Source organism: Rhinolophus hipposideros (assembly GCF_964194185.1).
Source record: "Rhinolophus hipposideros genome assembly, chromosome: 15".
NCBI classification, from domain to species: domain Eukaryota; kingdom Metazoa; phylum Chordata; class Mammalia; order Chiroptera; family Rhinolophidae; genus Rhinolophus; species Rhinolophus hipposideros.
This window is the reverse complement of record NC_138061.1, coordinates 24,201,937-24,228,915: the sequence shown is the minus strand read 5'-3', so window position 1 is coordinate 24,228,915 and position 26,979 is coordinate 24,201,937. Positions and strand designations below refer to the sequence as shown.

General features: G+C 40.6%; 1 protein-coding gene across 5 annotated transcripts; it reads right to left on the bottom strand.

Moving 5' to 3' along the window:
• Nucleotides 1-1,704: 1,704 nt before the first annotated feature.
• Nucleotides 1,705-26,979, bottom strand: CWF19L1 (CWF19 like cell cycle control factor 1). Of its 5 annotated transcripts, none has more exons than XM_081073551.1 (15): nt 26,846-26,972; nt 25,281-25,335; nt 24,037-24,121; nt 23,128-23,206; nt 22,492-22,593; nt 19,109-19,323; nt 17,083-17,201; nt 13,416-13,500; nt 11,694-11,834; nt 10,705-10,816; nt 9,893-9,972; nt 6,196-6,405; nt 5,289-5,408; nt 4,742-4,839; nt 1,705-2,163 (listed from the first exon to the last, which is right to left on the bottom strand). In XM_081073551.1, exons 2-15 carry the CDS (start codon nt 25,319-25,321, stop codon nt 2,019-2,021), a joined length of 1,632 nt encoding a protein of 543 aa, XP_080929677.1. In that variant the 5' UTR covers nt 25,322-25,335; nt 26,846-26,972; the 3' UTR covers nt 1,705-2,018. The 5 variants fall into 5 exon arrangements, with proteins under 5 accessions (XP_080929677.1, XP_080929681.1, XP_080929678.1 ...); XM_081073555.1 differs by having other exon boundaries at nt 23,128-23,190; nt 26,846-26,925; XM_081073552.1 differs by lacking the exon at nt 25,281-25,335 and having other exon boundaries at nt 26,846-26,979.

The following is a 26,979-nucleotide window of genomic DNA, read 5'->3' as shown; positions in this document are numbered from 1 at the left end:
TTCCTGCGTGAGGCAAGGCTGCAGAGGCGAGCGTGGGGAATGCTGCTGGGGCAACAAGAACAGTTTCCGAGTGGCTGATTGCTTTAGCATAGGGGAACCGGCGCCCTGTTTTTGCTGAGTTGGTCATAGCTTCATAGGATTTGGGGATTTCACTAATCACTCCGGGTGTTAACAATCAGCTTGTTATCAAATACTCAAGAAATGTGTCAGTTGGCGTTAAGGATGGTCATTTGAGCCTCCTTTGGGATGATGTGCACTTGATGATTTGCACACCCCGGCCTATGAACTCAGTACATAGAACTCCAATTAACACTTTGTGATAGATGGTTGTATCACCACAGATGTAGAATTTGAAACATCTAAAGGTGGGTACAGCATGAGCACCATGGTAATGTCACTGGTTGCTTTGAAAGCACTGAATAGGCTTTTGGCAAAGCAAATGTGTCTATTGTCACCAAAATCCTTGAGTAGTGCACTCAGATTGTTGAACACTGCCTGACACAGAGTCGTGGTATAGGTCATCAGTAACGTGTGGTGCTGGAAATTCTAGTTTCCCATACATGCTTGGTAGCCATGGAGCTGGAGTATCAGACTTGGAGGTGATCTGCAAATGGTACTTCCAAGAACTCATCCTTTAGAGCCAGGCAGACTGCATAAATGATTGTGATGCGCATTATCCTAATACTCTGAAGCCCTCATTTGCTAGGTGTACAGCATAATGAGCACTGAAGTGTGTTTGATCTCCACAGGTGGGGTCAAAACCTCCTCATTGTCATTTGCAAGAGCCAGGGATGAGATGCTGAGGACCTGAGGATACTGATGACTGAGCTGACCCTGAAGTGGCCATCTTTGCAGGAACCTGGTTGTTTTCTAAAGCTCATTCTTTAACATCCCTATTCACAGGGACACTGCATAGCTCTTTTTTAAAATCCTGGGCCGGTTAACCTCAGGCTCCATAATCTTCAAGTTTGCCAGTCTCAGTTTTTTTCATGTATAAAATGGAGATAATACCTATCTCATAGATATTTTGTGAGGATTAAGTGAAATAGTGTCTGGGCCATTAGTGCCCAATATATAGGAGCAATGACTTTTCTTTTAACTTCCAAGATACATCATTCTCCTTTGATGTCTCCCTTTCTTTGTTCCTTCTCCATATACTTGTCGGATCACTCTATTTCCAAGGTAGTCATCTTCAGCTTAGGTTGGTATTCAACCTATCTTTTCATTCACTCTCGTAATTTCACCTATGGCCTATACCCTGATGATCCCCAAAGCCCTATCTCCAATCCAGATCTCCTTAAGTTTATAACTATGCAAGAACTCAACATATCTAAAAGTCAGCATAGAAAAGTCAGCTTTAGAGCAGAACTCATCTTCTTTTCTTAAATCTCCCTTTTCTCTTCCCAATTAGACTGTAAATTCTGGGACAACAGAGACCATGTTGGGACATGGCTATACTCCTGGAGCCTAGAAAAATGCCTGGCACATAGGAGTTAAATATTTGCTGAAGAAATGAATGAGCTCTTTCATATCAACAAATGAATATTATGAGAAAAATGGCAAAGGCCTTGGGTTCCTTCTCCATCCTGGGTTGCTCAGGGAGAAGCCACCTGTGACATCCTGGGATAAAAGCTGGGCCTAAAGCCCTTGCTCCTCCTATTACACACACACACACACACGACTTTATTTCAATGGTTACAGGTAACATGAACATAAGGCACTTCCCAACCATGGGAAAGTATTTGGATTTTATTTGATAATTTAAATGTTTTTGAAAATGTTAATAAACAATAGCTGTATTTGGAGCTGGATGACAGACATGCCTTTAATATAGGATTTTCATCCTAGAATGTGACTGTTTCCAAAAAATATTCTATTTTAGGCCTCTTGCTACCAATAGGTTCCATGGGAATGCACAAAAAAGAGGCAGGAAAACAGTCCCCACAGGAGACTGTAGTTTCTTAAAAAACAGGCTGCTACTACTTCCTGTGAAGTTCATAAAGTGACTTTCCCTTTGCTTAGTCATCCAGAGTAAAGTCAAAGGGCTCAAAGTCTTTCCGGAAGCGGCAAGCCAAGGTCTCTTCCTCTTCCTTGCTGATCTGACACTGCCTCCAGTCAGACTTGTCAGGAATATTAAGGATGGCTTCACTGGCCAGGACCTCCCTGCAGAAAGAGTACAAAGAAATCAAAACGGACAGTATCAGCCTGAACCCCCCCACATTCCCCCACCACCACCATCCCGCTTCTTTTCTTCTCCACCAGAGAGCTCTCCTCAGCATCACCCAAACAAGGCAGGCAAATTCCTCTGACTTTACTCATACCATTTTCTCTTGCCCTGTGTGCCTTCTCTGCCATTCTATCTATTAAAATTATACTCATTTTAAGTGACCAACTCAGATCTTACCTCTTTCCTAACCCCTCAAATCCCATTTACTTCTCTGAAAAACTTGGAACTACACTTACTGGTACTTAAAGAAGCAACATGGCACCAAAGAGAGCAGGCCCTGGTGTCAGAAATATCAGAGACGATTCCATTCCTAGCTCTGTCACTGGCTGTCTATGACTTAAACAGAAGATTTCATCTCTGAGTCCTGATTTTCTCACCTATGAAATGCGAACTAAGTGTTTTGTGAGGTAGGGAAATAACATAATAAAAGTACCAGACTAGCTCTGATTACATCCTACCTTAAACTCCAGTTTTGTCATCCCAATTAGACCATGAGTTTGGTAAGGGCATGGTGCAGAGTTGGGCATCTAGTATCACACCTCACTCTAACCTTCTGCCTCTCCTTTCAGCGGATTCAGGCATATGTGGACACAATAGCACAGGCTCAATACCAACAAAACTTATCTTGGCTCTTAGGACTCCAGTGTAACTACATACAAACTCACACACAGGCTACTTTCTAATTGCCGCTGCTTTACACTTTTACTTATTTTTACTTATGCTGATATATTAAAAGTAACTCTATATACATCTATATGGTTCATTTTCCACTTTGAAGCTACAATAAATAGAAGAGTTGAAAATCCATCACATGAGTCTCCTAAAAGTCAGAGACCCCGAGCTCAAGTTCTATCTGCCTGGGTAATACCTGAGCTGACTTCATCTGTAAAATGAAGACAGAACCGCCTTTCTTGTACAGCAGCAGGAAAAAAAAAAGTCTTTTCAAGTACTTTGTTAACTATAAAATGCTATGTAACTGTAAGTTAGTATTTTGAAAACTACCATGTTGAAAATACAACTATCATGAGCATAAAATCATCCAGAGAATCTCTCTTGTAGGCTTATGTGCCTGTGTATATCTGCAATCATGTGGCTACGTCATCAGCGTCCACATCTGCATCTGTTGCTGAGGCAACAACAAAAAGATAATGTCAAATGCTTGAAGCTCCTAACATACTTGCTCTCATTTGTCAATGATCTTTTTGAAAACGTAGACAACTACATTTACTGGACTTAACTCCAATGGTGGCAATCTCTTGGAGGCTTTCCAAATTAGTCCAAGAAGGGCTTAAGGTTGACTCAAAGCTCAGATCTAATTGGGACAGGTGGGGGAATAAAACATCTGCAAATCACAGACACCAGCATCAGGTTATCTGTACTGCACATTTTCGACTCCCCTCCATATTCTATCTTTTCTTGTCAGCAAATTCTGATCTTCAGTCTTTGCCTAATTTATATCACTCCTTGTATGGTTTTATAGTCATGTTCTACCTGACATGAGGAGCAGAAATGAAGCCTCATTCAGACCGTTAGGCCACTAGAGAATAATGAGGTTAAGATCTCATATCTGGGGTCCAACAGGCCTGGGTTTGAACCTACCACTGTGTGACCATGGATAAGCTACCTAAGCATGTGACAGCCATGCTGTCCACTATAGGAGCCACTAGTCAAATACAGATAATTAATCCAAATTAATTAAAATTAAAAATTGAGTTCCTAGGTCCTATTAGCCACATTTCAAGTGCTCATGGGCACATGTGGCTAGTGATTACCATATCATACAGTGAAGACTTATAGAGCATTTCCATTATACCGGTAAACTGAGGTGGCAGTACCTACCTTACAGAGTTGGGAAGATTAAATAAGGCAATGCATGTAAAGTTCAAAGCACGGTACTTGCCATAGAGCATATGTTCAATTAATGGTGGCACTTTATTACCCGGGCTAGAATGTTCACAGTCCAGTGTTTGCTCTCTAAATCTGTCAGGCTCAACTTCGACCCCTTCATGAAGCCTTTCACCAAGCAGACATGAGCTCGCCCTTCTCTGAATTTCTAAAGTACATCGTTCCTGTACAAATCGGTAGTTACAAAATAGTCATGGGGATGTACAGTACAGTATAAGGGATATAGTCAGTAATTTTGTAATAACTATGTACGGTGTCAGATGAGTACTAGATTTACCGTGGTGATCATTTCGTAAGCTATAGAAATGTCAAAGCATTATGCTGTACACTGAAACTAATATAATATTGTATGTCAACTGCAATTGAAAAGTAAAAACTTATTTTAAAACATAAAATACATTGTTCCTGAAGACTTTGTAATGGTACTTTTCACATTCTATACTATCCTACTGTCATAAATGTAAATATCTGACTTGCCCTAACACTGCTGGTTCCTTGGAGCAAGGGCTGTTTCATGTTTGGCTTTTTGATTAACTATCCATGCATCCCACTACTTTGTTCAGAATAGGTCTAATGAAAATACATGTAAAATAAGAAAAATATACAAACCTTCCAAACTGCAAAGGAAAATTCTTTTTAATTCTGTGGAAAAGCTTCTCTCCTGTGTCAAGCTCAACATAAAAATATGCTGCTCCTGGCTGTGCAATCTAAAGTAAACAGAGTTGCATGAGCACGTACAATAATGCTTTAAAAAATCTAAAATCCTAGCTCATATCTTACAAGCTTTAATTTGGCAAAGAATTCAGTCTAGAAACACAAGAGAAAGGATGTGAGCAGCTATAGATCCCAAGCTACTTAGTGGAACTAGAGGTTAAAAAGTCAAACTGACAGATATTACAAAGGTCTTCCCAGTGGCACCCATCTTTCTAAGTTGCTGCCTTAGGAAGTTTCCAGTTTCTTGCTCTTATCAGGAAAGCACTGAGGCACTGCTATAATGCCATCTTTGTCTACAATCTACTCAATACTCCATGCTCGAGTTCCAAATTGTCACCTGCCTATTTAACATTTTTGGAATGCCCTGATAGTACCTCAGGCTCAACACGCCAGAAACAGGTCTTTACTTCTACCTGAACGTCACCTTTCCCTCCTGTTTTACCTGCTTGATGTCAGAGTGCTCTGGGATTTCCAACAACTCTATCTGTTGCTCCTGTGCCTGGGTAACGAAGGCATCTTTAATGTCATCAGTAGCGCAGAGGCTGAGTGGCACAGGAATGACCTGGGGGGCGGGAATGGGGTCAGGTGGGGTAAAGGATAGAAGAAATTCTTCGTGCAGGTCCCAGAGAGGTGTGCCTCCCATAGTTCCTGAGAAGTAGTAAATCCATCACCGGGGTGGAGAAACACCCCTCAGCAGAGATTCTCCTCAGGCCAGACAGGTCTATGTAGGCCTGTCTGTAAGGACTTAAACTTATGAGACAGCGTGCCACATGTGGGAGCCAATCTCTAATACGGGAAAGGCTAGAGAGAGATCTCTGTCATCAAGCCTTTGCCAGCTCCTATATAATATAGGTGGCAGAGTCAGGCCCATTTGAAAACTTAACAAATGTGCCAGAAAGAAAACCACCACAACTACAAACCAATTATCCATAACAAAAATGAGCTGCTAGCCCTATGCAGGCTCTGAGACTGTTTCCTACCTCTGAGCAGTCACTCATGTTGGGCATCACACAAAATACAATCTCTCAAACTCTACCTATCAAGGCCCAAATCTTTCTTGGAACCTTGCTCAACTACCCAATCCTTTTCTAAACAAGGCACTTACTGTCCGTGCAGTTCACTTACTGACCAGGCACTTCCCCCTGAGTTCTCACCAGAGACACTTTAACCTTTTAAATGAACATTAGTTAAATATTAATGTGAAAATTCATGGTAAATATTTACTTTTATATAGGAGTTAAATATTTCAATCTTAATCAAATTAATTATTTAAATTAACATGATTCAAATATTCATCAATATCCAGGTCCCTATAGGCCCTTCCGAGTTCTTGGGCAGAGACCGCTTACCTGAAGCTGGAGGTGATGGCTCTTATAATTTCTCTCAAACAGAACACACCGTTTCCCTCGACTCTTAAAGAACTTCCTCAGTGTGGCCTTATACTTTTCCACCTCTTCCACCACCTCTGCTGAAAGCTCCACCACTGACTGGTAGTGTCCAATGGGCAGGATGAGGACGTGGTCATCAGATAAGCCTCCTTTGGCCAAGGCAAGGTAGCACTGAAGACGAAGCGCACAGAAGTGAGACATCAATACTGCACGTATAATTCTTCAGGGAGGAAAGCCTATACAAAGAATGAGTCTGGGGGTGTGGAAGAAATACTCAAAGAGGCTATTAATAGAAATTCTCCAACTTTCAACATCAGATTTTCGAGGTTGTAATAACATTCTCAAGTACCTGCTAAAGAATGAGATTAGACACAACAAATATCTGTGCACGTATCAAATGAGCTGGGAGCAAATGAACAGCATATAAACAGGGTTTTGGCTTCAAACACACCCGAGCTGGAGGGGACCAGAGCAACAGTTTGTTTTCTCTTCCAGTCTTCAAACTTGAACAGAATTTTTCAGAAAGATACCACTTCCGATTTCCAAATGACCACCTTCCCTACAATAATATCCAATTCCACTCCAATACTCCCCCTGGGCTCACAAAAAGGGCTAATGTGACATGATTAGCAGACAATGTCCCTACAGCCTTAAGCTGCTGGCTAACTTCTACAAAATGAAAACAAACTCATAACCTAATGGGGTGGAAGGAAGGAGGAGAAACCTCAAACTCAGGTACATCCAAAGAGGCAGAAAACTATGGTTCCAACAATGGATACCAGCCACTAAGTAGCAACTAAAAATATTTGTCAAAACTGAAACATGCAAGACTGTTCTACACTCAGACATTCTTTGAAGGGAAAACTGAGTAGAGAAAGGCCTATGAATACCAATGCCAACAAATGAAGGTGCCATTGCTTTAGAAAAAACAATCCCAAGTCTACTTTTAGTGTGATGGGTTCCAAGTTAAGGCTGAAGGAAGGAGTCATTTATTTTTCATCTACGCTGAGAAAGTCCAAAAGAGTGACAAGCTAGGTATCGGAAACAAACTAAAGCATGACCATCCTTGATCTAGTCAGCAAAGAGGACTCAGCACAGCTACAAAGTTAATTTTCCAGATAACTGAAGTTCATCAAACATCATAAGCACTAAAACATTTTCTTAAGTTTTACAATAGCCAGTTTTGATTGGGTTTGTTATCAAAGGTTACTCTGGAAGCCTGAGTCTTCTAGCCTTTTCTGTATGTCAGAGGGTCACCACCATAAACAGCAGTTTTTATATTGGGATGTGCATTGAGGCTATTAAAGCTTTCTAGTATAGTCTAAATAGCAACCCCCAATGCAGTACCTTCCAGTTCTTGTGAATAGTTTCAGACTTGCCTAGTCTCCGCCTTCTCTTTCAAACTCTCACCTTCCAATCTGCTCTATACTTAAATTATCTCCAGCTGTATCTCAAATGTAGAAATGGGACCTGAATGAATGATTCTCCCAGAGTAAAGTGCATGGACTTTGCAGTAGTGATTTGGAATTCTTAGCAGTCTTCCTCTCCTTTTACCAAAGTGCTGATGGCCATGGGCCGTCAGCATATTTCTATGTATGCCCCTTGAGGAAGGCATGGCAAAGATGGAGAAAGCCAGGGGAAAAGGTAATGAGAGGAAATCAAGAGGAATGGGTGCAGACAGGGGACTCCAAACCCTCTACCAGACACCCAAAGGTCACCAGGGGTTCCCAAGAGCTTTCCACCAGACAAAGGACAGTGTAGATACATGTAGACTTGATTACTAGGTAGGCTCTAGGCTAAAATCCTTATGTGGTCTCCTACTTGGGGTGCTGGGCTGGGCCACAATCAAGACCTGAGATGCTTTTGTCCCTCTAGCTTCAGGCTGAGATGAGAAACAAACAGGTTTCCTTGATTATGCCTTAGGCTCATGCCCAGGGCAATAGGAAAGTGAATGGAACGAAAAGGTCATTTCTCCCTGGGGTCTAGAACAGCATTGAGCAAAGTTACCCATTCCAAACCTCTTTCCCCCTACGTGGAATTTTGAACCTACTGAAGCTTCCAAAACAGAAAGCAGTCCAAAGCCTGCCTGCCTTACCATACAAGGTAAGGAGAGAAGACTGGCATAAACTAATCCAAAGAAGAAAACAGGTCCAAAAGAGATAATCCAAAAAAGGGCATTCCCATAAAAGCAAGAGCTTTTCAAGTTTGCTCTTCTTCCCTGCAAAGAGTTCACCCACAGGCTCCATGGCCCAATTGTGCCACGGGCCTGGACACCATTAGTCCTCCCTCTAGAGACAGGAGTGTACCAATAATAAAGACAAAAAAATTAAATGTAAAAACTGGGACTATTCGGTCTGAAACAACAAAGGCAGGAGAGTGTGACTTAAAGAGTAAACAGGATGAAATTGAAACTCTAGTAGGTCAGTCTCTAGGAAGCCATGATAAAAGGCCCTCACACTGTCAGGATAAGTTGAGGAAAAGGTCACGCTCAGAAACAAAAATTAGAATAAACCAATGGAAAACCAATGAAAGATAAAGTATCTGTGTGCAGAGGCACCACACATTGAGAAACGGTTTGTGACTATTTACTGGGAGACACACATACGACTTCATCAGTTTTCCAGAGCTTGAGTACAAGCATTCTGAAGGTCATCCAGTTCTCAGTCGGATTCAGTGCTAACCAAGCAACCCTACAATGGTTACTTGGGTTCCCAGGTACCGATACCAGGAAAGTGGCGATGGGGATTCCTGTCATTAGGAAGCTGTATCCTCTACTACTGGCCACACTGAGAATTTACCGCTTTTTAGTAGGATGGAATAAAAACATAAGAGTTCAAGAAGTTATAAAAGCACCACCCTAGAAGATCCACACCTATTTGTCAGAGAGGGAGGTAGGAAGGGAGGTCTCTTGTGAGGCTGACACTACCACACTAGAGGAGAACTGCTACAATCAAAAAGACAGACAATACGAAATGGTGGTAAGGATGTGGCAAAACAGGAACCCTCATACCACTGCTGGTAGGAATAGTAGATGGTGCAGCCATTTGGGGAAATAGTTTGGCAGTTTCTTAAAAAGTTAAACATAAATTTACCAGCAATCCCATTCCTAGGTGTCTATCCAAAAGAAATGAATACCTATGTCCACACAAGGACATACATGCAAATATTCACAGCAGCATTATTCCTAATAGCCATAAAGTAGAAACAACCCAAAAGTCCACTTATTGATGAACACATAGACAAAATGTATTATAATACATCCACACAATGAGATGCTATTTGACATAAAAAAGAATGGAATATTGAGAGATGCCACAACATGGATGAGTCCCAAGAACATTATGCTAAATAAAAGAAGCCAGACACAAAGACCACATATTCTATGATTCCATTTATATGAAATGTCCCTAAAGGCAAACCCATGGAGACAGAAAGTAGACTAGTAGTTGCGTGGGGCTGAGGGTGGAAATGGAGATTCACTGTAGCATGAGGGATCTTCCTAGAGAGATGGACATGTTTTAAAACTGTACGATGGTTGCACAACTCAGTAAGCTAAAAACCGCTGAATTGCATACTTAAATTTCATGATATGTAAAATTTAAGTGAATAGAAAGCAAATAGGTATCTCCTCTGTGAAAGATCCGCGGAAGTAACTCACATGTGTGCCAATGTTGACCACCAAATGCTTCTCCACGTCAGGGCTGGCAAGGCAAAACCAACAGGGTCCTGGAGGCTGAGCTTCATGGGGAAGAAAGCCAAATGTTACTATGGCCTAAGCATTCCTGCACATAACCCCCTTGTCTGATCTTTAGATCCTGCAAAGGCTGGCATACAGCACTGCCCCGGGCTGGGCCTGCTGCGCTCCCACTAGGACCACACCCCCTCTGCCCCATCACCATTATAAGGAAACTAAACCTATATTAGAAAAATTCTGAATTTGTAGCCATTCCACAGGTTGGTGATCCATAAATGATAACCACATATTGACCAATGTAGCACGTAACTGGCAACAGGCTGCAATGAAAGAACATTGAACCGGGTGCCAGCAGCCCCAGTTCCAGTCCCAGTTACATGACCCTGGGCAGTCAGTTTACTCTCCCAAGGTCAGCTTCTTCATCTTTAAAACAAAGGGGTGGATAAAAGCATGTTAATGGAAGAGCCTTAAAGTCTTTTCTACCAGTTTGATTATCCTATTATTTTATGAACCCACATTGGTGTTGCAGGCTCTTCACCTCACATGTTTTACAGACATAAATGAAAGAAGCTTTTCCCACAGTTCTTACAGGAATAGTCTCAGATAGCCTCAAAGTCAGGCCATCTTTGTATTACTTCATTTTTATTATTGGTCCTATGACTCAGTGTAAATTTTCCTCTGCCAGAAGAGGCTCTCTTAGCAATGCTGATTCCCAAACAAGACCTGAAGTAACAGTTATTGCTCACATAGGAAACCTCTGGAACCAAGGTACTTACGAGGTTTGCGAGGCTGCTTTGGGTGAGGAGACTTGCTATCTCTGCCTGTAGATGAACGCTTCCTTCCCTGCGTTGCATTTAAATCAAAGAAAAATTGACAGGCTGGCTCTTCCTGGAATGGTCAAAGGTAGAAGAGTAAATGTTATTAAACTAACCATTAGACAAGTAGCCAACCATTCACATACAAAGGAACATTCCTGCCATGCCACGTTTAGCTTTCCTCCTAGCCCTTTCTGCCTAGTCTAGAGAAAATGCCTGGACTCAGTCATACTTCTCATCACTTACCCAAGCTACCACCAAATTCACCTCTTTGGAAAAGCAAGTTAACATGCAAGGCATAGAGCAATTCTTGTCTAAAACAACAATACGAACCCACCCAAATTTCTTTGCCTTCTCCTCTCAGTAGGGCCATACTGCAGTCCTAAATTTTACAGGTTGAACAACTCTAACTGTACTTTAATTAAAAAGATGAGAAGGCTACTCATAAAAAAAAAAAAAAAGTCTGAGAAAGCAGACCATGCATACTAGTAAGGGAACTTGACATTCCTCACTCTAGTGAGGAGAAAATTAATTTCAAAAAAGTCTATTTAGAAATTTCTTCAGAGTGAATCTTATTTACCTACTAGTACTCATTATAAAATTGCAAATTACATTGCTATCAAGCAGTTGTTGGATCTTTGCCTGAAAAGTTAAGAATAGAGAATCCACTTTGACATTGAAAAACCTAACATGTGTAACCTTAACATATGAACCAAGTTTAGACAAAGAAAGACTTAAAATATGAAACTGTTAACCCCAAACTACAATAAAAAACACTGAGTTTACTTGAAATCTAAGGCTTTCTAAACAACACCATGATGTCACAAGGAAAAAAAAGATTTAGATCCTAAGGAGTAAACTTGTCCTACGAATTAAACTATAACTGGCAAAAGGACACATATAATAGACAATCCTGCCCAGAATAATGCCACCTCCCAATCAGAACATACCTCAGGGGCAGGAATTTGCTTTCCTATGGATACTTCCTTCCCAAATTTTCTGTAAGGGTTTTCAGTGACATCTGGAGGCTGTTTTACCAGTTCTGCTGCATCCATTAGTTTCATGGGAACAATACTGAATGCATAAAGATACTTTGGAGAAAAATAACATAATAACATTAGAGGGAAATACTGTTTATCCAAACGTAATCAACCTATTTTATTGTGAAGATTTCACAGAAGGCTTCAGAAACTGAGTGAAGTTAAAAGGGCAGCAACTGGCCTATCTGTGGCTCAGAAAATACCTAGGAAATCAAATGCCAATTCAGTGATCTCTGCAGGGGCTAACCAGGGGCTGAAAAGCAACAAATCAAAGTCCCCGCCCTTACACAAAACAACGAGAACTAGAGGGACTTGCACCATAATCCTTGAAGACAAACTGCTTCTGTCTCTGAGTCCTTTATCTTTGTATATTTCATCAACAGAATCATGGCACTGCCATTCTTTTTTCTAATGAAAACTAAATTGGACAACTTAGTGTTTCCCTCTCACATTACACAATTTCTGCTGTGTATACCGATATATTTTCTCAGGGACTAGTAGCAAATAAATAAATATTCACACGAATATCTAGAATCTCAGACTAATGGCACAGATATTGAGACTTCAGACGATATAAGAATAGATGCGTAACCTCACTACGGGTCATGGAAATGCAAATCATTAACAATGATACACCATGTATCAGAATGGCAAAAACTTTATTTAAAAATTTGACACTACCCAGTGAGAACGTGGAGAGAAAACAAACTCATACACTGCTGGTGGGGGTCTAAACTGGAACAAAATTTTGAGATGAATTTAATAATGCTTGCCAAATTAAAAAACGTACATACTCTGACTGAAGACTGAGTTGCTTAGGGCTGAGGCTAACACATTCCTGAAAGTAATACAGTAGACTAAAAATACTGAGTGATATCTTGAAAAGGCAGGGGGGAAAAATTACAAATCTAAAATTGCTAAGAATGCATTGGGCTTTAAAGCTTAAGATAGTATGGAAAAGACAAAACATGTATTTGCTTATCCTTTGCATGTACATTGTTTAAGGCATGTTATAGTGGAGTAATCTCCAGAGGATTTATCTATTTACCCACTTGACTGGCTGTTCTGATGTTAGCTGTCTCAATCCATAATACCCTGATTTTGGACCTATGTAATCAGAAATGCTCTCAGGGAAGTAAGAAAAATAATGTACTTTTCTAGTATATTCTCCTTCTTTTACCTGCACCGTTTTCTAGTACAAAGACAGACTCCAAGTATCACTGAGATTTTCCAAAGTCAAGGAAGGCTTAGGTAAAACTGTGGGAGGACTTTATTATTTCTGATAAATGAAGTTGCTAAAAGCTGCAAAGCAAGAGAACCTACCGTCTGAGGGGAAACTCGTGAATACCCAGAGAGACAACCACGTGGAGGTGGGAAGAAATTGAAACAGCATTCATTTGAAATTTTGCCTTGGTTCCACTGGGCCTATTTTCCCAAACCCTTCTCTAAAATCTCCCACAAAGGACCCATGGAAACCTGACCTTTCATTATTGTATCTTTACAAAGGCGTCACTGAGGTGCTGGGACACTGAGGTTGGGGAGAAGAGAAGATCTCAATGCTAAACTGGGCAAGAAAAACATTTATCAGGCAGACAATGAATATCAACCTACCCCCAAATACTCAATCTTTACCTTTTTCTTTTCTGGATTTCCAACATTTGCCAGAGCTATGAACCTGGTGGCATGCTGTGCGTTTTCCTGCAGAACGATGTGGTTTCTATAATATATTTGAGAGATTACCAGGTTACCAACAAACTTTACTTTTGATTTACAATTATAAAAGATGTAGACTCCATGGGGCCAGGAAGAGAATCCTGATCACCACCAGTAACATAATCTCAGATGTTACCTGTCCATCTAGTAGGATAAGCATTTCTACCTCCCAGGGCTGTTGTTACAGAAAAATAACATCACATATCTGAAAAGCACAAAACCTCCAACTTTCAGTTTTAAAAGAGTTATAAAATTGGCAAAATGTTGATAATTGCTGAAGCTAAGTGATGAATACAAGAGGGTTCGTTATACTGTTCTCTCTTATTTTGTGTAATAAAAATTTATAATAATAAAAACCAAAAAGAAATGAGTTTTAAGTGGGAAAAAAACATGCTTCAAATAATAATACATAGGATGATTTCAGTTTTCTAGGAAAAATATAAAAATACATGAGTATCTACTATTTCATACAAAAAATACGGGAACTGCATATACTAAAATATTTTTTGAGCTTTCTGTTTTATAAGTATTCTATATTGAGCAATTATTTGTAATTAAAAAGAAAAAAAGTTCTGGCATTATATATATTTTTTATTTTTAGCGAGTTGACCATTAATACAGAGGCCAATCCTTAGAGGAGTTCTTTCCTCCTGCCTCAGAAATTTCCTCAATCTGTCACAAAATACAATTTTATTTTAAAATCTAGTATACCATGTTATATAAATAAATATACAAACACCGATTTTATATTCACATTAGTGAAAGGAAATAAATCAAAATACAGTCTGTCTGCTACAACTTGTTTTTTCTAAGGAGAATAAGTACATTCATAGTTGGTAAATGGGACTATCATTACAAGGTAAAAGTCATGCAGTTTCATATGCAACTTTCACCAACTTTTATGATTAGAACAAGTTTAGTCATAATTAAATGGAAGTTTTAACAATACATGAAAACATTAAGGAATATCCTGAGAAGTGTCTTTCTTTCATGCAAATAGTGACTAGTGCAGTGACCTCAAGAACTGCTAACACTTTCCACTGTTCAGCTATCCAGGTATAATAGGTAAAATAAAGGCCCTCCCCTCCCCAAAGATGTCCATGTTCTAATCCCGTAACCGGTCAATGTTAGCTTATGCAGCAAAGAGAAATTAGGGTGACAGATGGATTTAATCACTTGCTAATCAACTGACCTTAAGATAAGAAGATGATCCTGGATTACCTGTATAGACCAAACATAACCACAAGGGTCCTTAAAAGTGGAAGAAGGAAGCAAAAGATGGTCAGAGGGAAGTGACTATGGAAGAAAGTGAGAATGGTAAGAAGGATTCACACAGGGCAGGGGGCTTTAAGACAGAGCAGGGGAGCCATGAGCCAAGACCATAGTAGGTAGGTGGCCTCTAGAAGATGAAAAAGGCAAAGAAACAGATTTCCCCCTAGAGCCTCTAGAAATGAACACAACCTGCCAACACTCTGATTTGAGCCCAGTGAGACCTGTGCCAAACTTCTAACATACAGAACCATATGATAATATATTTGTATTGTTTTAAGCTATACAAAGTTTGTGGTGATTTGTTACAGTAGCAGTAGAAAATTAATACACAGGAAAACTGCAAGTACAGATAAAGAAGTTGAGAAGATGTTTCCCTCATTTATTTTAAAATAAAAATGACTGACGAAGAATGCTACCTCTGAGTGGTGTTTTTAATTATGATAAATTGCTCCTCAAAGGAGGAAGCATAAGACTCACAACACAGGGATGTAAAGCATGAACTGACTAATTCTAGGTACAAACGTTGGTGGAGATTTAACCATACTAGTATTTTTTTATCATGATAGTTCCTGGTTTTTGTTACAGCTCTGGTTAAAAAGCTGTGTAGGATTTTGTGTTGGTTTTTTTAACAGCTTTATTAAGAGCTAATTCAAATACTACACAATTCACCCATTTAAAGCATACGATTCAATAGTTTTTGGTATATTCACAGAGCTGTGCAAACATCACCACCATCTAACTTTAGAACATTTTTCATCACCGGAAAAAAGAAATCCCATACCTGTTAGCAGTCATTCCCCATTTCCCTCTAACCACTTCTCGACATCTCTATGGATTTGCCTACTCTGGGCATTGCATATCAATGGAATTACATAATATGGGGTCTTTGTGTCGGGCTTCTTTCATTTAGAATGTTTTCAAGGTTCACCCATATATCAGCACTCCATTCCTTTTTCTTCCTGAATAACATTCCAGAGTATGGATATACATAAGTGTACCTTTTTTTTTTTTTAATCCATTCATTAGGTGATGGACATTTGGGTTGTTGCTACTTTTTGGTGATTATGAACAATTATGAATAATGCTATTATGATCATTTGTGTACAAGTTTTGTGTGGACTTATGTTTTCATTTCGTTTGGAACGGGAGTGAAATTGCTGGGTCACATGGTAACCCTATGTTTAGCCCTTTAAGGAACCACCAAACAGTTTTGCAAAGCAGCTACACCATTGTACATTACCCCCAGCAATGATGCGGGTTCAATTCCTCCACATCCCTGCCAATACTTGTTATTATTTGCCGTTTTGATTACAGCCATCCTGGTGGGTATGAAGTGGTAGCTCATTGTGGTTTTGATTTGAATCACCCTAAAAGCTAATGATGTGAGCATCTGTTCACATGCCTATTGGCCACTCTGTATGTTCTTCAGAGAAATGTGTATTAAGATCCTTAAAAGTTGAATAGGTTTTGTGTGGTTTGTTCCCATAACCTGTTTTCAATGCATGACTTCAGAGGACAACAAGCTTTTCTGGAATGTTATATGGAGACATACCAGGAAAATCTGTATTACCTATGGTTATATCTTAGGCTATGGTATTATGGGCAAAGGGCAGGTTATTTTCTCCTTTTTGTTCACCTATATTTTTTGAACTTTCAACAACACATACGTTACTTTCGTGTAAAAAAAAGTTTTTATAAATTATTTCAGGAATTGTCTATGTCCTTTATTTTATAGTGAAGATAATTCAGAGTTAACTCTAATCACTGGTTTTATTTTCTCTGCAATACATCCTTGAAAAACTCCACCTCCAAACTCTAAAATTAAAGAAGAGAAAGAAAAAAAGTGATACAAGTTCTTGATTTCCAAACTGAAATACTTCTCAAGTGACTATACTGCTATTAAGACTGTACGAAGAGTACTGTTTGACCTGATCAAACAGCAGTTACTGTGCTACACCAAGCCATGAGGACTAAACAGCACTGTTACCTCCTTAAAAGTGGAAGAAGGAAGCAAAAGAAAGTCAGAGGGAAGCGACTACAGGAGAAGGTGAGAATGGCAAGAAGGATTCACACAGGGTTGGGGGCTTTAAGATAGATCCTCAAAGCTTTCAGGAGCTCTATACAGTGCAATCCCTTGTATTTCAAATTTGGAAACAAACTCAGAGAAGTTGAACAACTTGAGAGTCCCTCATTTCAGTGCCTGAGTAACTAAAAAGAACTAAGATGTTATGTGGCTGAAATGAGCATGAGAAGTTTACACAGGAGATCCAAGGCAAATTCTTCAAAAAGCCAAAAAGAACGAAATGCTACGCACCGATATGGAAGCCTCTCATAGTAGGTCTTTTCCAAAGCAGCAAAATGGTATCTTGGTTTCAAGCCTGTGGCAAGACTGGAGACCAAAGCAGAGCCACACTTTTTGGTATCCACTTCTCCCTAGTAAATAGAAACAGTCGTTTTAACAAATTGAAGAGTTACCCAGAAATGCAAAGCGATAACAAGACACTTTGAAGTCTCTGATGTTTGTATGTGGATACAAATGCAGACAGTAGGATTTGCGTAGTAAATTCCCTACTTACCGCAACCAGAGAAATCTCAAACACATATGGGGGAACTGGGCTAGTACGAATGCAAAAATAGCAACAATTGCTAGAAGCTCGAGGTTAAAAGGTAAGTCCTCCATACTAATACCCGAAACAGGGTTTATTAAACCTACTAAAATCTTTTTTGGAACATAAGCTCTCCCTCTCTGAAGCCCACAGACTGTGCTTCTATAATTTGCTTTGTTGTATGCCTATAGTTCTGACTATGCACATAGTCAAGGCAGAAAATGAAACTTAAGCTAGCTTTCAGGGCCACCAGGATCCATAGAATATTTCCTATGGAATATTCAAGGACTTCGAGGGCTCTATACTGTGCATCACATAAGCACGCAAAGGGCCAACCTTACCCTTGTTGTAAAGTTTGTAACAAAATTTGTCCAAAGTTAGGCTTGTTCCCAGAACATCCCCAGCTTCCATTAACAACAAATTATGTCATCTCTCATCCCTGAGGTTCTCTATAAACTCTAAGAGAAGTTATTAGCTGGAAATAAAGAAATCACCAAAGCCAATTTTCCACTAAGTAAAGCAAGAACTTCCTTTTCTCTCATGCTCGCCTCGTTCAGGTTTCTGCTGAAGGGCAGGGAGTTGGTCTTGAGGTTAGTTGTACTAGTATCTTAGGGACTGGTGAACTGTATTGTTTTTTCCCCTATGTCGTGTATGGTTATTTATAAAGGTTAATCAAAATCCTTTTTCAGCACCCCTGAAATAAAGGGCCCTCATCCTTCTCATCCTTCCTTACAGAGCATTACATGCACCTGTCTCCCATCCGTCATCAGCTTAGTAATCCGGTGGACCTTCCTCACTTTGCTGTATCCTCTACACTGCAATCGGCACTGCCCTTTGTACTCTAGGTAACAAATAACCATGAACTTGTGGAAGGGAATACAACATTGGCCCTTTTCCTTTCGGCATCCTCCCTGACAATGCCTTGTATCTTGTTGGCCCTTTTAGTCATAGACACATTGTGCGGAAGTGGCAGACACTGCTCTACAAGACCGTTTTCTGGATCATCACTGATAACTCGGCATCTATCAATTGATATGCCCCCAATACATTTACATTTCCCTTCACTGAAGCTCAGCTGATGCTTTCTGCCCTCATACACACCCTTTCCAGATGTTCCTTAGGCTTATTTCTACCAATACAATATTTCCCAGCCCTTGATAGCTGTCACTCACTAAGCTGGTGTATATCCTCTTTCAGATCGCTTATAAAAATATTAAGATCAAGTGCTATGGTGAGCTCCAATGCATCCCAACATTAAAGCTTTCACATTAGAGAAGCACCAAGTGTTCAGCATCTCATTTCCCATCTTTAGATCTTTCAATCTTCGATCCCATGATTCCATTTTTAAAAAACAATTTGACAGCCAAAAAGCATAATCTATAATGGAAGGGGGAAAATACAACTACACAGCTGCCACTAGCTGTAAATCTTTTCACTAAAAATTAGTAAACCCTCAAAACACATTAAGAGGAAGCTTGAGGGCACCTGAAGCAAAGAATATAATTTAAAGAACCATTCATTTATAACTAAGATTTCAGCAATTTCATCTGTGAATTGTACTTTCCATAAGATCGATTTTTGCTTTGTTGGTATAGTTTTAGGCATCCTGAAGGCATTCAGATTTCTATTGAAAGGTTCTAAGAGCTGAAATACTCGACATAAAGAGCAAACGAAGCCCAAATTAAGCCAGTGCAATTTGCTTTTAGAAATTCCAACTGAACAAACACTACTCACAGAAGAATTCCCAAAGTTCCCCACATACTTGGGCCAGGGGGACGTGAGCAAGATATCGACACCCTTAAACTGGGATGTTGAACACAGCATTGTCCTCAGGGAAGACACATCCTTGGGACTAAAACTGTAACCTGGGACCGGCTCATTTAAGGACTCTGTCCCACTGAGGTATACAATCTGCAGCCCCGAGCTTCCAGTGAAGACACCTTTACGACCTGGGTTCAAAGAAAAACAGACAAGTTTTAATCCAGACTGCAAAATGAAATGTCACCATGATGATGCATTTCTCTCCCCAGGCCATGACTCTCCTACCTCTCTGCCATTCAACATGTCTGAATGAGTGTAAATTCTCCTAGAGCCCCCTTCTGGCTGCGAGGTCTCAGTGTTGCATGGCTCCAGCAGTATTTCTGTTCAGTAAGAGCAGCCCTTATGTGCATGCTGCTGGAGCCCACCGGCCAGTCATTCTACCCCAAGAGCCTTACAAATGAAAAAAGCTGCGAAGCATTAATTAAGAGAAAGGCTTTCTGCCTTCTAGAGCAGACTACATGGATTAAGAGAAACCCAGACACCTGGACATAAGGAGAGACAATGAGAAGGCAAAATAACTGCAGTTCTGAGGATGAGGTGCATACTCTGGAAGAGATGTACTCTTCATGTAGACAGCAGCTTGCAATAAAGGAAAACATTTCAAAAGAGCAACTGTTTGGGAAAAATTAGAGACTCTACCGTCTTCTCAATTTATTTCTCACTTATGCCTTCGAGACTTTGCTCCATCAGTTTTCACCTTCCCTTCATCTACCGAGTTTCTTTTCAACTGGCTCTTTCCACTCAGAAAATAGAACATTAAGCATACTAATTAATACATACACTAACTAATAAAGGAACATACTAATAAACATGCATACTAAGAAAAGAACACACATACTAATTGTGAAGAAATTTCTTCCCTTCAGTTTCAAATTTCTCAAAAGTAGCCTGTCCTCTCTAAGTGCTTTACCTCTTAATTAGTTCCTTAGTCCCCACTGCAATCTAGTTTCCCTCTCCCACCCATTCGATTAGAAGTCACTGATCACCAATGGTCTCTACTCCGGAAACTATTCTATTCTCTCTCCACTCAGAATCTATGAACTTGATAATATTTTTACCTCTCCCCACACTCTTCTAATCCCTTTCACCTCTCTTTGCTTACCCTACAGATGAAGATATAGGAAGGACCCCACCACAAGGTACTACTGTGTTTCTCCGAAAATAAGACCTTCCCCGAAATTAAGCCCCAGTTAGATCATCAGCCAGACGGATGCATTTAGTACGTTATGACGATGTTCCAGAAGATGACATGACTGTATTTGAATACATGTAGATTGCTGTACATGAAAAAATAAGACATCCCCTGAAAATATGCCCTAATGCGTCTTTTGCAGCAAAAATTAATATAAGACCCAACAGTTTGATCCTCTTCTGGGCTTTATTTTTCATCTTTATGGGACCAACTCCCCAAAATCTATACTCTTCAACACTGACCTTGTTTATAACATATGTTGGATGTTCTGCCAGTACTTCAAGTTCAGTATCACATGTTCACTATAAAGTTCATTGTTTGCTCCCCCTACTGGATCTCAAAAAATCTCTTTCACAGAAATAACCCAAATATTTCAGCTATTCTTCCCACTCCTGGTACTAAATTCATATGGCAAAATGGGTGCCATAAACATCTACAGCCGTGGTCTTAATCCAAATCTAATAACTACATTGAGAATCGCCATAAGTCAGGCCCATGTTAGGAACTACAACAAAAGGATTTCAAAATGCGTATCTCACAATCGTGGTTAAAAACAACAAACAAAAATCTGTCCCTCGGGGCTGGCCCGGTGGCTCAGGCGGTTAGAGCTCCATGCTCCTAACTCCGAAGGCTGCTGGTTCGATTCCCACATGGGCCAGTGGGCTCCCAACCATGAGGTTGCTGGTTCAACTCCTCGAGTCCCGCAAGGGATGGCGGGCTGCGCCCCCTGAAACTAAAATCGAACACGGCACCTTGAGCTGAGCTGCCGCTGAGCTCCAGGATGGCTCAGTTGGTTGGAGCACGTCCTCTCAACCACAGGGTTGCCGGTTTGACTCCCCCCAAGGGATGGTGGGCTGCGCCCCCTGCAACTATCAACGGCAACTGGACCTGGACCTGAGCTGCACCCCCCCACAACTAAGACTGAAAGGACAACAACTTGAAGCTGAACGGCACCCTCCACAACTAAGATTGAAATGACAACAACTTGACTTGGGAAAAAAGAAAAAAAGTCCTGGAAGTGCACACTGTTCCCCAATAAAGAAAGTCCTATTCCCCATTCCCCAATAAAATCTTTAAAAAAAAAAAAATCTGTCCCTCAATTTTTTGCCTAAAGGCATCCCTCCCACATGATGGAAACAAGTTGAGACTGCTTACAGGAAGGCCACAGTCAGATGTGGAGAATAAAGGCCAAGATGGACTATGGTGAGGAGGGAGAGGAAGGGCATTTACAGCAAAGATGATGTATAAGCGTTCTAGAGAAATGAAAGACCAAGAAAGAGGAAATGTGAAGAGCAGTGGAGCCGTTTTAGGGGGAAAAAAAAATGATCTGAATGATCCAAGAGGCTATAGACTGACAACAGGTGACAGGAAAACAAAAGCAAAAGTCGACAGTGCTTTTTAAAACAGCCAGACATTGAATGAATCACTAAAAGAGATTCAGAGGTGTGGAGAGGGAACAACTTTAACCTGGAATTAAAGAATGGACCTGGGGGCTGGCCCGGTGGCGCAGGGGGTTAGAGCTCCGTGCTCCTAACTCCGAAGGCTGCGGGTTCGATTCCCACATGGGCCAGTGGGCTCTCAACAAAAAAACAAAAACAAAAAAATAAATAAAATATATATATATAAAAAAAAAAAAAAAGAGTGGACCTGGAACCAGAAAAAGGACAAAGGGAGGAGGAAAATCCAAGGATCAGAACTCAAAACTTGAGTTCCCAAAACCTTAGTGAAAGCTAGAAGTATAGCTAGTTAGGACTCTAACAAGTAAGGTGTACATACATCTAGCAATGTTATATGATGAGACCACACACATGGAAATGTTTTTAACATAATTTACACCTTAAGTACTCGATACACTGTAGTCAAGTCCTCTATTTGGTTGAAAGAGTATGCATTTGGTTTTGGGAACATAAGGAGATTGGAGGCAGGTAGGACAGACCACAAAGGAAAAAATGCCATAGTCTTAAGGGTACACAGACTTTGGGAAAGAAACACCCATTCTCTCAGGCAGTTAATGGCAGAAAAATCCAGCTATATATTTCCTAGGACAGTAATTCCTACGGACACTTTATTATGTTCATTACAAACATAAAAAATATCCACTTACCCAGATAAGTAATGTTTTCCGCTAATTCACATCCATCAGTATCTTGGAAATATTTTACTGTTTCCTGGTTGTTGGCACCTAGCACGTATGTCTGAATAGGAGCTAGTGAGAGAAGCAGACATGACACCACAGAGTTTACCAGAGTTTGAACTTGACAAATGCTTCCCTATAGGAAAGATAATCATAGCAAAAGTAACGAGTCTGTAATCCTATAGGTCGAACATGCTCGTCAGTTAGGATATCCAACTCTCAACCTGTGGCTAGCCTATTAAACGGTATCACTAGGTTGATGAAGTGACATTTTAAAGAGGATGGTCAACGTATAATTAGGAAAACATAGACCCTAAAGAGCTTAATAAAAAAAACACTAGTTTTGGAAAAAGCAAAAGGCACATAGGTAGCATGTATTTAATTCCTGTATACTTAGAAGAGAATGATTTTTCTGAAACTAAATCCACCCAAATTCAAAATGTGAACATGTATGCATACGCCTCCTTCCCAGCTCCACACAGAGCTCAAAGGGAAATTCTTAAATAACTAACACGTATGAAATAAAAAAAAAAAAAAAACAGCAAGAACTGTGCAGCTTTGCAACTTTGTTAGAAATCATTTGTTAAATAAAAATAACTTCCATACCTTTCTTGATGCCAGTTTTATACTCCTCCCATTCAGCATTTGGAGTGGAGCCAAAGAAATTTCCTACACACAACAGCAGCTAAAATGAGTTTTTCAAACAGATATATGAGATTTTTTTTTATCAGTACATAATTGCTAGTAACATTATTCAGCTAATTATCCTAAGTAATGGTCATAAACCAGGTTTTTTCCTTAATCAATTTGCAGAATTTCAATACATAAATTCTTTAGCGGCAATTGTAATCGTTACTCTGATTCTATAAACTACGAAATTTTGGCTCCCTGGCTGTCAAGTTCAAGTTGGGGATGGGGAAAAAGGGGTTCAGGGAAAGATGGAGAAATCAACATTGAAGAAGCTCTCTGTGAAATACAAAACTAATTATTAGATACCCTGAGAAATACAAGGCTTTTATGACATATTTCCTGCCTGTTTCCTTTACTTAAACTTTAAGCCAATCAACCTATCATCCCCGTATCTATAATACTCTTCTGTATTCTAGTTTACAGTCTAGTTGGGAACCACACATAACATTTATATAAGGTTCTCTGGTTTGTGAAGCATTTGCTCATATGTTATCAGTCTTAATCTGTACTATACAGTCATGAAATACATCTGCGCTTCCCAAACCCAGTGGTCAGAATCACGTAGGGATGTTCCACTAGTCTATTTTCAGTTTGTTTTACAGTAATAAAGTAACAAGACTGACATTCGAAAAGCATAAAAAGATAAACAGATCTCCCGTCTCCCACCACTCTGCAGCTATAAGTTCCTAGGCTCACGAAAGAAACTCAATCTAACAAAAAAAGAGAGTATGTGTTCAATCAAGAAATGAATAAAGGAGCCCAAACTTTATTTGGGTATGCTTGACTACAACAGTAAAATTAATTCAGTAAAAACAAACATCTTACGTCAAAGTTTCCACTTTTCTTCTGAATTGCTCGAACTCTATTGAATAAAACATCAAACTTTCCTTCAACATCTCCACAAGCCAAGCTGCAAACAAGACATAAACATTAAGACAATTCAGGCAATATGAATAGGCCTGCCAAGGTTGGTATATACTAGTCTTCCTGGATTAGACAGATACGTGACCTAGTCTCTCTGAGGTTTCCTGAGAGGTTCAGTGCATGTGAACTATTAGTGTCCACTGGGCAGCTCCAGCTAAAGGCCTCACCAACACCTTTAACTCACCATAGTTAAAATTTAGCTATCATTTCCTCCAAAACTGAGTGTCTTCTTCTCACTTCCCAAGTTTTGTGGATTGGTCTATCACCAACTTGGTCACCGAGCGTCAAAAATCTCCCCTCCAGTCACCAAGTCCCATCAACCCCTTTTTCCAAACATCTTACACACCCATTCTGTCCTTTATATTTCCACTGTCACCATCTTAGTACAGGGCTGCAATCATCCATTCCACACACACATACTGAACGCTTACAATATGCTAAGTGCGATATGCCAAATACTACACTAAGGATATGTTAGGAGTACAAAGAGGAGGAAGACCCAGTTCAAGCCTCAAAGAGTTTACAATCAAGGAAGGAGAGATATTCTGATAGTTAATTTACATAAAAAGGGCTACAATAGGAGGTATGTGTAACGTGTTATGGGGCAGGGAGGTTGAAAGTGACAAGAGCTAAGGTTCATAAAGCAGACTGGCCCAAAGTTGTAAAGTAGCTTGTTCTAGCATCTCATTTCTGAGTTTTTATAATTCTGATTTATATGGTTTTCCCACTTTTCATGTCATTTTCTTAATGTCTTTTAATTCAGCTTGAAATATAGTTCTTACTGTTTTGCCACTATGCGTTTCTGGTAAGCTTTTATTGTCCATATCACCAAACATTTTCAAGCTGCATAGTGACATGATCACATTTGTTTTAGAAAGATCATTTTAGTAACAGTGAAAGACGGTTTGGAGGAACAACTGACTGTAAGCAAAAATATAAGCAAATAGGGCAATGTCAAATGAAGATGCGAGAGAGAAACAGATGAGAAATTTAGAATTCTGAAGACTGAACACGAATTGGAGAGGGAAAGTGGTAAATCAGGGAAAGCATGGAGTGAGCAACTGAATCCTGTGATACAGCAGGAGCAGAATCAGAGAGCAATATAATAAATCTGGTGTTGGACACAAAGTAGAGAATACGCTTACATTTCCTCTGATGCCTTCTCCTCTTCCAATCTATCCTTCATACATACACACAAGTCTAAAACGCAAAAACATTAAGAGAACTCCGCTGTGTGCAGAACCACAACCTTCCACAAGTCCCTCATCTCTCTTCCCAGCGCCTCTCCAAGTTTCCCTAACAGAAACGTTCCCTACTGTCAATCTGATCAGTGTCTGCTTCTGCCATTCCCCGGGGCAGTTACTTCTCCTAACAGTTCCACCTACCCATCCTGAGTCTAAATTTTCCCATCCTTCAAGGCCTAACACATCTCTCAAGTCTTCCCGACCAGCTCAGAAAGTCACTCTCGAAACTTCAGAAATCCATACAGCATTTCAGAGCATGCTCTGTAATACTCTATTAAGCATTTTTATTAATCTTCAGAGCACCACTTCTTCTAGGAGGCCTTGCGGTCACCATCAGTCTTCAATTCCTGGTGCTTCCACCGGATCCTGCACTTCCTCTACCACAGCAGTTGTCACATGGAATTATTTGTTTCTGGGAGACCCATGGCCAGTTTGTACTTTAAAGGACACCTCAAAATTCATCATCTCCTCATGTGGGCCCTTTTCCAGTGTTTCCTATCCCACTGAAAAAAGATAGAAATCGAGGACCCCAACAGTGCCAACTCCTCACTTACAAGCAAACCATCTCTAAGCCCTGCTGATTTCATCTCCTTGATAAACCATGAATTGCCTGCATTTTTCTTCTGTTATCACTGTCTAATCCTAGCTGTCGTCTACTTTGGCTCTAATTTGTTCTCCACACTGCTGCCAGAATCGCTTTCCAAAATGAAAATTTCTTCACCATGTCAATGGCTTTTTAAGGATAAAGATAAAAATATTAAGCAAGGCTCAATCCTCACTCCCCTGATTCCTCACATGGAGGCAAACACTCCTCCCAGAACTGTGAACTTTTTCTTCCTGACATTTATCACTACCATAATTTTACATTTATCTGGATTCTTTTATTATTCTGGTGTCCCTCTGGACTATTCGCTACCTTAAGGCAGGAACTCCATCTGTGCAACGCCTGGCACAGGGCCCGGCACACTGCGATTGTTCACTAAATATCTACTGCTCATTTGTTGAATGGATGAAGTCCTGTCTTCACCACCCCACCCCACGCCCCGCGCAAAGGGCAGACGCCCTATCTATCTATCCCGTCCAGGGCCCAACGGTGGGTCCCACGCCTAGAAATTCCGGTTAATGAATAGAGTGCGGGAGAGATGAACAGGGGTTGATGTGTCAGAGGCCAGCGCGGCCTAACACGGAGGAGGCCTGACACTGGGAGCTTCCGCTTCTCCCAGCACGTGTCACCAAGGGTCCCCCTCGGGAGCGAAAACAGCCGTGAAAAGAGAGGAACCGCAGCCAGGCAAAGACGCGATCGATGGCAGCGCTCGAGCGGCGGCCCCGCTCCCGCCGCCGCCTTTTCATCCCCCCTTGGCGTCTGGAGAAAGACCCACTCGGGCAGACACAGGCGCGCGTGCGTGCACACACACACACACACACACACACACACACACACACACTTCCTATTCAGGGTCACTCACAGGCGCAGTGGGTTTTGAGCCATCGGTCCCAACAGCCCGGGTTAGAACCAGCACCAAACACTAGGACACCGGCTCCGCGCACATCAGAAATACGCGGCCGCCCTGCAATGAGACATCAGCACACCCCAGCCAAT